Source organism: Lepisosteus oculatus, chromosome 1 (assembly GCF_040954835.1).
Source record: "Lepisosteus oculatus isolate fLepOcu1 chromosome 1, fLepOcu1.hap2, whole genome shotgun sequence".
Lineage (NCBI taxonomy): Eukaryota > Metazoa > Chordata > Actinopteri > Semionotiformes > Lepisosteidae > Lepisosteus > Lepisosteus oculatus.
Window position 1 is genome coordinate 75,066,850 of NC_090696.1, and position 15,319 is coordinate 75,082,168.

At 40.6% G+C, this 15,319-nt stretch overlaps 1 protein-coding gene across 2 annotated transcripts in view; it reads right to left on the reverse strand.

Annotated features, from left to right (window-relative positions):
- Positions 1–2,424: 2,424 nt before the first annotated feature.
- The window catches only part of dctd (dCMP deaminase), a 29,456-nt gene continuing 16,561 nt past the window's right edge, over positions 2,425–15,319 (reverse strand). For both annotated transcript variants that reach the window (XM_069192956.1, XM_069192957.1), the window contains exons 5-6: positions 9,215–9,311; positions 2,425–2,967 (exon numbers count right to left, since the gene is read on the reverse strand). In XM_069192956.1, the coding sequence (XP_069049057.1) occupies positions 2,886–2,967; positions 9,215–9,311 (179 nt within the window). In that variant the 3' untranslated portion in view covers positions 2,425–2,885. The remainder of the gene's footprint in view (positions 2,968–9,214; positions 9,312–15,319) is intronic.

A 15,319-nucleotide genomic window follows, 5' to 3' on the forward strand; every position in this document is an offset into this window, starting at 1 on the left:
CTGCATAGGAACATCATATCTAATTCGTACAAATTACAAAAGCAAGAATGAAGTGAATTTAATTGCAATTCTCCCAGCTTGTAACCAAGCCACACAATGTGACAGATGAGCAAGATCACTGAATGCAAATATAACTAAGCAGATTATTTCTAATAAATCTAAAATTAGATACATTATATTTTCCTGGCTGATTAATGCCTGAAAATGTACAGTACATGTAATGTTTTTGTTGTGGTCCACATACGGTAGGCATTAGAATATCCTTACAAAACAAAAACCTTAGGATAATGTTGAAATCAAGAAAAAAGGCACGCTTCATAGTGCACTGTCTGTTTAAACGAGCTGACCATTAAGCTGGAAACTCAGTTGCTGCTGGGCTCATAATGGGGACAGTGTACATCTCTGTTTCCTTGAACTCCTTATCAGTGTCAGCCTGGCCAATATCCAGACCCTGCAAGCCAAGAACAATCTCCTCTGGTCCTGATGTTGTTTCAGATTTCATTTAGGCTCCAGCTGGCTGAGTACAACCACATTCCTCTCACCTCTTCCAAAGCCCTGAACCCTGACAATATGATGGGTGAATTAATCACAGGCTAACTCAGATGCCAACTCCAATATGTAGAAAAAAATCCTCATTCCCCATTATTTGTTCTTACCAGTAATCTCCCTAATTTAAATTACATCAGCAGAGCACATCAAGTCAAATACTTTATTTTCCCAGCAATACTTCCACTTCCAATAAGATGATAATTTAATCCAAACTATAGAGCACTTGCAAAGACCATTCTCCCAGAACGATGATGGCTGAGGATGCAGAACAGAGACATAAGAGTTTTGAAAGGTAACTACATCTCACTAATGATGCAAGCAGGTTGAACTACAACCAGGACCTTCCCAGTTTTCTAAATAAAAGGGATTGAACTGGGAGGATCAGTTAAGGTTAATGTTAACGTTAAGGAACTTTAAGGTCAGAAAAAGTTCAGCAAAAGTGAGCAAAATTAAGGTATAAAAGATGAGGTTAAGGCTCCTAAATTTAAGGTTAAGGAATGTAAAATCCAAACAGCTTCTGAGTAAAGGTTTAAGGTCAAGGTTAAGGAACTTTTAAGTCTGAACAACTTATGAGCATTACCTGGTCTCACAAAGAAATACTTTTTAAAACTGAAGAGACTGCGTGATCATTTTTCCTTTCATTCCCAGACTATCCATTTAACTTTTTATTAATGTGATAAGAAAATACAGATTAGTGAATATTCATACCTCTTGCTGGCTATAGACACAAACCTGTTTTAAAAGCACAACTGTATAATTTATACTAACAGAAAAACAGTTTTTGCCAGCAAACCTTAGCTGTTTCTGGATCCTCGCCATGCTGTGTGAAAAAAACACTTCAGGAAAGATGAACAGATTGTGAAGCTTTCCTGAATTAAAAAAAACACATTTATACAAGCACACAGCAAAATTTTATAACAAAAACTGACAAAGTCTTCAACATTTAGTTTACTCAATTGTCCCCTTCATTTAAGACTGAAATATTAAAACTTTTGAAACCATCTTCTTCCAAGTAAAAGACGTCCCGCTCCACCTCTCCTGGATCACCACAAGCCTTAGTCTTGTCCCCTGTTGTACAGTAACGAGTCCAAGAGTAACGTTTGCTGAAGACACAGCCCTGGCCAGATAATGAAAGGACCATGAGCATCGTCACAGGCCCATTCCGAATGATTTTACTAAATGGTACGAAGAGTTCTCTTTGATTTTAAGAACATCTGTGGAAACAAAGAACATCTTTATAAACAAAGCAAACAATCATTGTTTTTAGGATAAATGCAACATCTCTCTAACCTACTGTCATTAATGGTCAGACTGTAGACACATTGGGAAGTAGTTCAAGTAGGGAGCTGCGTCAGCATGCGTAAACTGCCAACAGACCATTTTCTTAGGAAACTCAGCTATTTTAAGGAAGATAGAACTATTTTTACACTTTTTTTTACAAATCATTTATTGAAAGTGTCTTAGCATACCGTCTCACTTGTTGATTTGGCGAGATTAGTACCTATAATTGGGAAAATTAGTGAAGATCAACAGCGAAACCAATGGGACAAATCAAATAAACCTACATATCCTCTACAGGGGGTTGTAAAGAAAGCTAAGCGAATTTTAGAGTTTGAGACTCACCCCTTCCACTGTGAATTTACACTCCTCCCATGTGGGGGACACCTCCGTGTGCCATGATATAACGGTAATAGACTCAGGACTTTCATTCACTCTGCAGTCTCATTCTTAATGTAAAGCAACAATATATCTCCGGAAACACTGCTGTACAGTCTTCTTCGTTGGTAATGTTTACTGTCTTTGTTATACTGGACTGTGCCATTCAACAAATTTCTCCAAGGGAGCAATAAAGAATGAATACACTGTGCCAGAAAATATATTGCACAAGACATGACATTTATTTTTACAGTCAACAGCTAATACATTGGGCAAACACCCCTTCAAACAACAAAAATTTACCAGTCCTAAAAAGTTGCCTCAATTTTTTCTAAAAGTTATTTTTCTATTCAAATTATATTTACAAACAGACTCTCACTTGCATCATTCACCAGAAGTTGTAGGCTTTAAAAGTTGTGCTCAATACACGAAACTAAAATCAGCACAATTGGTTATATTATACAGAACAAAATCTGATTTTCAAAACGTGCCAGCAAATATGAAAAATAAGCCCTAACCAGTACAATTACAGTACGTGCAAAAGGAGCTTTCTCCTTGCAAAAACGAAAATATATCAGAAACGTTGTCCTTTTATCGTGAAAAAAACTGGAAATGATGCCTTCAGCAGCCTCAGAAAAGGGAAAATAAATTACAGCTCCCTCGGATCAAGTCGAAATAATTTATTCAGTCATTTGGATGGTTCCAGTGTGGTTAATTGAATTAAAATCAATGACAATCTTCTTGCGCTTTGGCACAAATTGCCTGCAAAACAAAGGGGAAAAAAATTAAAAAGTAATTTTTGTTTTTGTTTATCAATTTACAATCAGTTCCCCTGTCAAGCCTGAAGAAATATCACTTCTGAATTCACAAGCTGTCACCGAAATCTCTTCTAGCGCATTGGACTCGCGAAGGAAGCGATTCCCGTGCACGGCAGTGGGAAAAGGAAGGAGTCTGGACATGCATTCTTCTGGAATTAATCACCTAGGTCACCGTGTTGAGCATCAGTCAGCACTATTAAGCACTGCTGCGTCGGTACTCGAGACCCTCACTGTCGGAGATGCTTTTCAATTCATCAGTGGACAGCAAAGCAGGTGTGTCATCTACACACAGTGAAATAAACAGGTGGGTAATGCACAACAGAGTGATTTCTTTATAAGCAGTGAGAGAATAGTGGAATTTGAAATAATAATGAAAGATCCAGTGGCGTGGTTCACAAGAGTAAGGGTGTTAATCATGGAGTCTTGGCTAAACTCCACTGCAGGCTTAATTTTCCCCAATATTCAACTGGTGAAGTGGGGCTGCACTCCAGTGGTGGATGAAGTGGGTCCCTCTCCATATGTAAAGTGCTTTGGTATCACCCGTGATGAAAAGTGCTGTATAAATGCAAGGAATTACCATTATACTATATAAAATTCTTATTTAACAGCAAAACTTCATACTCCTTTTCCATTGCAGAAAACATCAAGTTACGTGCAAGTGAAAAATGTGCACATATACATTTTATCAGAGAGAAAATCTAACTCTGTATCATTCAATCTAAGAACTGGTAACACAAAATAAAAATTTAAGTAATTTGCAGTACTGACACACTTTCTTCAGTAGATAACTCAAAAATATCATCAAAAGACATCAAGGTGTCATTACTAATACAGCCATGGTCACAGAATTCAATTTTCATCTTGTGGTGTTTTTACTAGGAAAACTATAAAATTTCAGTTTGACTGCACTAAAGGTTGAGAAGTTATAGAGGGATGAAAATTCAGTTTTCTGCAGAAAACTGATGATTGTTGTATTTCGTAACTGCATGTTGACAAATGTAACTATTTCTTTCTCCTCTACTCCTTTCAGACCAAAGCCACACCGAGATATACTGTACGACGGCAATTTTAATGTCACAGAGTCTGCTCGATAGCTGTAAACTCAATACTCTGCAACCGCTGAACATGTGGTCCAATCTAAATCCAATTAGGAACTGGTAGGATTCCTCATTCACAATGCTGTAAACATTTCATTACCATCTGAAAGGAAGCTGTGATCAGGGAGCTCATTAAGAAAGCTGACCTACTGAAACAACTGCATTGTGCAAATTGTCCCTTTAAGCAATGAAATTTACAGATCGCTCAGTGGAATCGGTGTCTGCAATGAGCCAAGCTGCAGTCTCATCAGGACCATCTGCAGTTATGAGGGGGGTGCCTGAAGAATCTTAAATAACTGTAAATCTTTCAGAACCCTAAGTATGTGCTTTCTTCTGTACGCTCAAGATGTTTGAGTGGGGAGCACCGTCAGTGAGCGTCGACTCCACAGCAACAAGTAAAGGTTAGTCCCACACTGAACACTAGAAGAAAGAAAACCCCCTTTTGTGCGAGCTCACACCTGAAGAAAGCTTAACGGGCAAAATGTTTTCTTTCAGCTTTCCAGCACGGCATTAAACTTTTCTTCATCCTATACTGAAGCTCATACTGAATGTCAAGTATTTATATATTTCTGTTAAATGTACAGAAATGAGCAATATACTACAGTAAAATGAAAAAATACTGTTCCTTTGCAAGGTATTTTAGCAACCTGAACTCTCTTTAATCACCTTTTTTTCGGTTTGGAAATTAACAGACATGTTTCAGGGAAAAAAAAAATACACCCCCATTTAATGTCAAACAATATACAGCTAACAAAACAGCATAGCATTTGCTCCAGTCTCCTGTTCACAAGCCAGCGTAAAAACTACCACATTCCATATTTTATTTGGCCAGGATGTATTTTTCAAATCCAGACATTTGAAGCGACTTCACTGCAGCACAGAACAACTGTGAGTGACGTTTCCACAGGGCGTCACCTCAGGTGGCTCCCTCCTGACCTGAGAACATGTCTTTTTTATACACAAAATAAGCTGACCTATATGAGTACCTAAAGGAAGAAAAAAAAATAGATATTGACAGACTGCCAGATTTCAGTGTCAAACGCTGGAAGTGAAAAGGTCTCAACACACGTGCAGTGCCGTTTTAAAGTAGTGAATATACATTATGTAGGTGGGAGAAGCAGCCTGAGACCTAAAATAAACAATATTAGTGGTTTCTAGACAAGGAAGCTAAAACTGCACACTACACAGCAAGTAATTCATAAGGTTCAGTTTAGAATGCAGTGAACAGTTCAATTTCCTAAGATTACATTACCGTTGGCTTTCAAATCTTTCTATAAAAGAGGGTAAATAAATCACATTCATTTCAGTCATCAGGTAGATTCTTTTTCAACATCTTCCAAAGGGATTTTCGTTTGAGCACTGTCTGCAGGTAGAAATAATGATTCAAAATAGCTCAGTGTTCAAAACGGTTTGCTGTACAATTACCTACCGCAATACAGATACACTATTGTTCTTGGTTTTTTCAAAACAAAGCTGTGAGATTTTTTTTTACACTTCTATTGACTTTATGACTGAAAGGAATGAACAAGATGAAGTGCATTTCCGACTGCTTCTTTGTGTGCACAAATTACAAGATTCCACCTACGAATATGCTTGTCAGAATTCATACTGCAAGAACAGACATGCTTTCTGTCGCTCGCTGCATAGACTCTGCGTTGTATCTGGCACAAGGGCACCATTCACATTGCAAAACAGATGTGCTCTGTGGAGGTTTCTGTAAACCAACATCTGGAAATGGGGGCTACAGCATACCCATCACTACACTCTGTGACCGTGCGGTACAATGTGCTGCGATTCTGTGATGTTCACTCTCTTATTTTCATTCAATAACCTGAATGGTATCTGTACAGCAATTACAGACAAAGCAGCTAATTTTGAGACATACACACACTAATAACTGTAACAGCAAGACAGGTTCTGTACAAAACAGCGGTGCAGCATACTGAAGGCAGTTGTACTGAACAAACATTTCAGATGTTAACTACTATATTATCATTCTGTCAAAGCTGTCAGGTGTGACAGTAGTAGTGGTAGTAGTACAGAACAAAGCGTTACACTATTTTTTCAGATTTAGAACTGGCAATTATTTTTTGTTATTCCCAGCAGATTAGGAACAGCCATGTGCGTCTCTCGTCTACGCACCCCCTGGCCGAGCACAGGTGAGACACAGGAAGTGCGCCATTAGTCTTTTCACATGCCACAGCCCCGTACAAAGAGGTTTGGTGCTGACTGCAGGACCGCACCCCTGCCAGCACCTCGGAGGCCACAGGGGGCGCTGCTTCTCCCACGCCACCCTCTCCTCGGCGGTGCTCGGCCAATTGCGCTCCTCCGTTTGGAGCACCCCAGTCACAGTCAGCTAGTGACACGACCCAGGCTCGAGCCCGCCATCACCGAGCTCAATACTCATTGGGCAAATGTTACTGGCCGAGTCACCTGGGAGGCCGCTAGTGTAACACATTTATAAAAATACAGATTTGCATTCAGATTAAACTGGGGTCGGTGCCCGGATATGTCATCTGACTGGAAGTCCTTTTCTGGTCTCCAATTCTATCACTTGATCTTGCCTTTCGATTAACTACTGCATACCTTCTCATTCAGAGCCACACTTCCTCAAAATTCAAGGCTGACCCTACAGTCCTTTTTGTAATTAGGCAAAAAGTATGGATGCACCTCTGAAATTTAAGTGCGCTCCCATTTCCTTTGCTTCTGAATTGCCAACCAGCTTGTCCACTCTGCGTTTTAAATGACTCCCACTATTAAGTGCTATTCCAATGGGTTCATGTTAATCTTCAAAGGTCTAGATCACAACTCCAAACAGAGCCTCCACCCTTGGGCAGTAAAAACTGTATATTTTACTGCTGCTTGCACTCTGTGGAGCTCACATATCCTTTAAAATGACTAAACGTGGAACCATAATGACCTTTAATATAAATCCCTTGTAATGTCCGATTATGCAATGTATACTCTTATCTAGCAATAAGTGATGCCACTTGTGGTATTGAGAATTCAAGAACTTCCCCCAGATAATACCATAGGAAGTGGGTCTCTGATGAAGCCAAGGTTAAAAAATTTTCAAGGCAAGGTTGTTTAAAAATTCCGATTATATATTTCAACTATGTGTCCTTAAGGCCACCTCTATATCTTGCATACCAAGTTTTATGTGAGTATTTTAGTGCCCTATCGGATATAGTCCTAGCCTCCACTCCATCAGCACTCTGACTGTGTACAGTATACATAAATATATCTTTACCTAATAGCCGTGGAAGTCAAACACTGAACTTCAGCAGGGAAGAGACTTAAGTTTGTGCTTGGAAAGTTGTTAATGTTATAAATCACAGTTAACAGAGCAATAAAAAAAGGTGATGTTGTGTTTGAAAAGATCAGGACAGTTTTCAGAGGACAAACTACCTTTGATTTCTTGGCTAGAATTGGCTACGACCTGCTAAAGCTCTGAAACAACTAGCTCAAATACTGTGAACCAGTTTGCATTATACTGTACACAGGTGACAGGAGTTCATATTCAGCAGTCAGATGTTAATTATTCAGTTAGTTGTGAAAGCTACTCATACCAACCTTGAGTCAGCTCAGAAGCCTTGAGGGACAAACTGAAGTTATTTTAAACTATACACAGCCAGCTGTTGTTCACAACTTCAGTTTTCTCTCTCATACAAGAGAAAACAGTTTTTGTGGTGCCAAGAACGTGGAGGTCTGCAAGCCATTAAATATCACTAGAAGCAATGAGAAAGAAAGCATGCATGGAAAAAAACAGTAATGTGTGAATCTGAAGTGTGTTGAATTGTATTGCTTGTGAATTTCAGTACATCATTAATCCTGAATAAAGTCTATCTGTTTTATTTTGTGTGAAGTAGAAATGCAGAAATATTAGCATAAACGTGTTAATTAAAGAACCCAGAAAGAATCGGTGCTTCTTCTAAGCGGATAATCGAAGGTATGTGAAACACAACACTTCTCACAAGCGCCAGCTACAATTAGTTGAATTCACTCATGCAGGTCGTTATTGGGAACAACAAAAAAAATAAATAAATCAATTATAAAAGTTGGACTTCCACATTCGGTCTAGAATCTTATAAAATATCTGCAGCTCCCAGGTTTGCATTATTAGAAATTCCAGGCAGAGAGGCGGAGTGGATTCAACAGCAGTTCGCTGTCTGCTGTGAGCTGTGTACTGTCAGGATCCTAGACAGCTTGTGAAGGCAGGAGGGGGCTCGAATTGAATGTTTTTGCTTCTAATTTTAATAGCCATCTCCCTCGTCTCCCATGGAAATGAAACGGGAGTCTCAACGGGACTTTTTCCTCTTGGATGTAATAACAAAGGCTATTATTAATTTGCAGGAGGAGGTGCTGTGATGAGAAGGAAGGCAAAATCTTCTGCGTCTCATCTCGAGGGTACGCGGCTCTCGTCCCCCGGAAAGTGGAAATAACACGCTTGGAAGCCGCTGCGCGCTGCCCCATCATCGGAGAGCGGAGGGGGGGGGGGGTGGGGGAAGAAAAGAGAAAGAGAGAGAACACAGCACTCAAGACTGGAGCGCAACCCATTGAGAAGGACCCAAAGAGAATGGGCGAGGGAAAAAAAAAAGGGGAAAAATCCACACATCGGAAACAACCCCCCCCCAAAGGAAGACCGAAATGAGGTCTGTGCACACAAGCCTTTGTTCCAGTCTGGATCGGTGCTCTGTGCCGTAAACCGCAGCGTCCAGAACTGCCACTGCATCACCTGAACTGCACCCGCCCTCCTCCGTGGCACACGAAGACAGCTGGGCGTGCCGAAATACCGAGCCACCCTCCGGCTGCTCGACCGCACAGCAAGGGTCACAAAAACCTGTCTCCTATTGCCGATATCCTAAGTCTCTCTGGAAAAAAAAAAGGACTATCGATGGATCTGAACCCCCCCCCCCAAAATAAAGAAATCTTGCAAGGCGAACTTCAATTAAAACCTCAAGTTGAGCTTTTTTTTTTTTTTTTTTTTTTTACACTTTGTCAGAGCCACGGTGTCAAGCTTGTTTGTGCCGGCAGTCGATGCGCTGGGCTCTGACAGATGTAAATTAAGTCATTTATGGAGCTTCGGAGACTTACGTGTATTTAATTCCCGCCAAGTTAAACAGGCGTCTGGAGGCAGTCATTTCTGGAGTATCGTGATACTTGTCTGACAAATAAATCACATCCTTTATACCTGTAGGTAAACAGAAGAGAAGTAAATTATTATCTGACAAGCCACAAAGCCGAGAGCAGAAGCTTCCAGGCAGTGTACACAGAGTGGCAATGGCTTTCTTCAGCCATTATCTTTTTTAATTCAATTCTTTATTTAACCAGATAAGCCCATTGAGAACAAATTCTCATTTGCAGTGATGAGCTGGAGTGCACCCTTTCCTAGAGCAGGGCATTTACTGGAGCAGTACGAGTGAAGAGCCTTTCTCAAGGGTACAACAGAGGCATCTTCCCACCCACCCGGATTTGAACCCACGGCCCTCCGGCCCATCACCCCAAGCTCACCACAATTCCATGCCACTGCCCAGTGGGGAAAGAGGCTAGAAGCCAGCCAAGAAAGTAATTAAATGTCAAGCATTCAAAACAAGAAGATAGTGTGGAAGTGCAGTGGTTATCTTTTAATCACAGGGCCTGACCCAATCAGGGGGTAACTGGTGCATAAAGCTCTCCGTCTATGAAACGTACAGTCAAGTGCGCCGTTCCCCCCACTGGGTCCAAAGAGACAACAGGGAAACAGCAAATGTAGCAAAGGTCAAACACAAGGTCACTTCCTGCGCTGGGATTACAAACTGCAGAGTCAAGCACTCCTTTTTAACCACACATTTGCTCTGCCAAGTAATGTTATACAGTCAACCTTAACCACACATTTGTTCAGCCTAGTTATGTTATAAAGGCAGCAGCCAAATGAATGCTTGTAGGTACCCATATTAAGCTACAGCAGCCTACATTCATTCATTTCAATTGCAAAAACTGTCCTATTGTGTTGAGTGACATAAAGCTACAAGCTAATAATACCTGCTGAATACAGCTTTAAACACAGGTTAAGACATTGCCTTTTATATAACCAAAGGAAAACACGATGAAAGTAGCCTGTAGTTTGCTCTATTTGTCATTTGGATTTTTCATTTTTTTCTGCAGAAAAAGAAACTATTTCAATCCACAGTATACTGGGGTTTGTTTTTGTAATCAACACAAAAATGCGAAAATCCAAATCAGACTGGAGCAACTGTGCGATGCATATACTGCTTGCATCAAAGGCATGTACATCATTTTTTAAGCTTTGCAAATAAAATCCATTGCTTAGTACAAAAACTGTATTAGTAATATTATGGTACACAACAGTATTACTGAAAACAGGCTACAGAGACCTTAAGAGAAAATGAGAGTACAAAATAATGCAAAACTTTCATTTCTATAGTACAACAGCAAAAGAATTGTAAAAGCAAAAACGGTTTATGAGATAATATGGGCTTAAAAGATGAAGAAGAAATGCTAACATGCTAACATGCTAACAGAATATTTTACTGTGTAAAGTGTTGGACTGGATAAAAAATGACAGCAATAACAGTCTATGTTTATAGAAGGAGCTCCATCAGTCTTGAGGAATTTCACCACAACTGACAAACTATGAGCCTCTACAGGGGCTGAGGCTGCTGAACACTAATGAATCACCAGGCCCTGTTGGCATTTTCTCAGTCACACTCATGGAAATAAGGAACAAAGGTCCCAGCTAGAACACCTCAACACCGACCTCTGCCAGGAGCCGGACCCAAATACTGGAGAGCTGCAAACTTAATACCAATTAAGAGAGACGGAGATAAAACTGAACCAGGAAGCTGCAGCCCAATCAGTCTTTATGTTTACCGCTCCTTGAACACTAGTGACAAAACCATCTTGTTTCAGCAAACAGCCAACTTGGGCTTAGATCAGGTCTGGTTTGACGTCACTTTCTAAAAACCTTCGAATGAGCAACAAGAAAGCGTTTGTTAAGAAGCCCCATAAAAGATTCTCCAATTAAGAAGCCGTAGGAAACTTGGGTAATGGATGCACATGGGTCAAGAGCTGCTCCACGAACAGGAAGCAGCACTTCATCCTGAGGGGCACAGCCACTAATTGGGCGTGTGTAGGCAGTGGTGTGTGGCAGGGACCCCTTTTAGATCCATCGCTCTTCCAGATCTATATCCACGACTTCGATTCCGGCACAGTTAGCACACGAGTCCGATTTGCAGCCGATACAGGAGGGAGAGGAGCTTTTACACAGAGACAACAGCAAGCAAATTAGAAAAAGCCATGTTGAACTGTGCACCCTGCACATGCAACTTAACATTAATAAGCATACTGATCCACACGAGAGGCAGGGACTCACACAACACAGAACACGTTGAGTGATTCTGAGCTGCATTAAAATGATCTGGGTGATTTGTGTAGATCTGGCTTGTAGGACTCTATGCTCCTTTGTGCCGATGACAACTATGAAGTGATTTTGCACTACAGTTGTGTAGCGGGACCCTTTGTCTATTGAGAGGCTAACTAAAAGCCCCAACGATGAAAGACAATTTATAAAGATGATGGGTGTCTCCTTTGCCAGGCAGGCATCTGGAAACCCTTGTGTGTGGGGAAACTTTGTAATGGCTGTACTGAAGGGAAAGCACAGGGCAGCAACCTTCTCAGCCCAACCTTGTAGGGAGATACAAGTAATTAATTGAACAAAAAAAGTTGTAACGAGAAAGGCAAGCCCTCAGCATGAGCACTGAGGGGTGAGAGCTGTTGCTATGGGAGACCAATTCCTCATGGGGCTTAAGCAAAAACCATAACATACTTTTTAAATACAAAAACACTTTACAGTTTTATGCAGCATATTCAAACTTGTGTGTGTGTGTTTAAGGGTGGCAGCAGTAGGTTTCTAAGATAGTCATAAACAAAGTCAAAATAAACATCAATTCGTGTCAAAGCTGATCATTCCTGGTCCAGGTTGCAGCAACCCAAACCCTATCCCAGAAGCACAGGACACGAGACAGGACCACACCCCAGACAGGACACCAGTCCATCACAGGACACAAGGCAGGACCACACCCCGGACAGGACACAAGACAGGACACCTTTCACAATATACAAAATAACAAATATAACTCAACATACAATTTTGCTTGCATTTCTTTCCCATAACTTCCGCTGGGTGTGTCTATGAAAACGATCTGTGCGAAGGTACTATAGGGTCAGCCTCAGCACATCCAATGCAGGCAATGAAAAAACATTGCACAAAAAAACTGAACCAAAGTATAATCCACAACAAAATAAAAGATAACAGAACACATTATAAAATACATCTGTACGTTAAAGTGTATGATCTTTCGCAATTAAAGAACAATCACATTGAATAAATCCACCCTACTCTGACACTAAAACAACTGAGTCTTCTGAACACAGTAGACTACGAGGGGACCCGAGTCACATATTCATCCTCAAAAGTACTGACTGCAAACCTTGCTTCTTAATTTTAGAGCTCACAAAAAAGCTATATCTGTAATTTACAATTTAAAAATTCTTTGTTTGCTATACCATTATATTTGCTTGTTCTGTTCGCAATACGTATATTCTCCTTCTACTGCGTATGTTTAGATGCAGGCTACAATTGATTCAATGTCCCGACCATCATCCTTAGTGCCATCAACAGATCAGGAATTTTAATTAAATTAAACACTAGGATATCAATATTCTAACTGTATGAAACCACTATCGTGAAACAAAAATGACTAACTGAATGGCTCCTAAAGTATGTCCTTGATAACGTTTGTGAAAATGCAGAAAACTTTTTTTTTTCCAAAGACGTCAAGACGTCTGATATGCAGAGTGCTTTCCCGGTCTAATCAGATACATCTTGTTCTTTGAAGAAGACCACCGGAATTCAGGCCACTGTGGTTATCAACTGCTTGTCACAAATGCTTGTATATCTCATTGTGCCCGATGTTCATGACCTGCTTGTGACAAGATGTGTGCTTTTAGATGATAGTACTCCGAAAATGTTGCCTTTCTACAAGTCCTCGAGAGGCGAATGCTGACAGGCACTACTACGATAAGTGACAAGCTGAAGGCACTGGGAGACAACTGTTTTGACCTTTGTGAAGTCATAAAGAATTTCCATAATTCTTATGAATATGGATGATTATTTATGCAAGTCTCATTTTTCCCCAGTGAATGAAATGACACACTTCACCTGACAAAAACTACAAGCTTTTAGGAGTGGAAGACAGCAGGATTTTCTTATAGCCAGACTTTCATCCAGAACGCCTCTTTTAAAGTCAGCATATAGTGGTCCAAGTCCAACAGAAGTCACAAAGATTCTGTAAAAACAAGCAACACTACAAAATAATGATTATCTTCCATAAAACGAATCGCATTTAAAAAAGGTCTCTAAAAAGAAATGTTGAACTTTCAAAGACTTTGTTTCTTAATTTGTACTAATTCCTAAAGGCCGAGTTTTCCTACGTTTGCTTTTGTGTATGGTTTCCCCTCGAGAAGAGTTTAAATCTCCACCAGAAAGGTTTTTCTCCCTCACCATCACAAAATGTGAACCACACTTAATTTAGTAAAACTACGAGACTAGAGACTCCAGCGTTTTAAGAAACACTTGAGCAAGCATCATTCTCGGAAAGAGGTTTTCAGGAGGAAGAAATGTCCAGCGCTGATATAAGAAGAGGGTGGAAGTGAGAGACAGCACGCGTTCGCTGATCGATTAACGGCAGGACCCGCTGGCCGAGCTGATGAAATACCTGCCTATCCCCCCATTCCTCCCCTCTCTCTCGGGGGTCCATCTCTCGCCAGATAACGGCGGAGGTTGACTCACTTTCGTCTGCGACTCTGCCGTTCTGCAGTCACCTGTCCTTTGGATGAGAACAGAACAGCAGGGACATAATGTTCCCTAAATGGGCTTTTTAATAATGGGCCACTTAGGATTCTCAAAAGATTTCCATTTTTTATTCTGAAATAACAGGGGATGCCAAACTCTTGTTCCCAGGAATAAAAAATGCAGTTCTTTTAGCAGCAGGGGATCTAGCGCAGAGAAAAGTAGGATAAAGTCCTCTCAATCTAATAGAAAGTATGAATTGCACCATAAACTGCCATCGCAAACGAGGGGGGGGGGTGATTTACGCTCCCTGGTTTCTGAAAAGGCGAGAGAAAAACTTCTCAGGGTAAAACTCTCTCATCCTTTCGCTCATCCCCCAGCTCTAGGGTTGACGCACTGCGTTCAGGCGTGCCCCACCAACAATGGAAGATACTGCCAGAGCTGTAAACAGTTGAGAGATCCACTGTTAGCATTTCAATAGGAGGGGATTAAGGAAAACAAAGGGAGCAGAGGAGCTAATGGGAACACAATAGGAGGTGTTGGATGAAATCAGGAGAGGGGTGAGAAAAAAGGACCAGAGAGCCACTAAATTAGAAGAGAAAGCAACTACAGCATAATTAAACAACATTAAAATGCAATCACCATTTCACATACTTTTCCTGCCTGCACACAGGCCTGTAATTTCACTCAATTTATTCTCCTAACCTACAGCAAGAGCTCATATCAACTGAACAAAACTGACTCCTACAGACCCTGCTCCTGAACTCAATGAGGCTATTGGGACTCTTATTAATCTGCCACTCCAATCATTTTCCTGCCCATTAGAAACACACGTTCCCTGACATATTTAGACAGTTCGTGACTTTTATCCTGTTCAAGTTCAAATGAATGTCTGTCCTATCATATCTGTCCAAATAAATACAGCATTTAAATAATTAAGGCCAAGTAACGAGGTAGCAAATACCCTAAACAAACCTGATTTGATCTATAAAATGACAAAAGCTAAATATGGCAACGATCTGCATTTTGGCAAAGACTTCCCATTTCTGACATTGTTATCACCACTGAAAATAGGTGTTCATTTCAGAGTCTAACCATTTTATTATTAACAAATAAAATAAGTCTAGAATTGGGCTTTAGCTCCTCAACACCCTGGAATCTACTTGCACCCACTCCAATTCCAGAAACAGGGTTTAAACCCCCCCCCAGTGTGTTGTGTATATTGTATGATGTATTTGTCTTGTAATTTGCACTATGTGTATCCTGTCTATAATGTCTATCCTGTCTGTCCTGTCTGTATTTGCACCGTGGACCAGAAATAATGATATTTCGTTCCACTATATATTTGT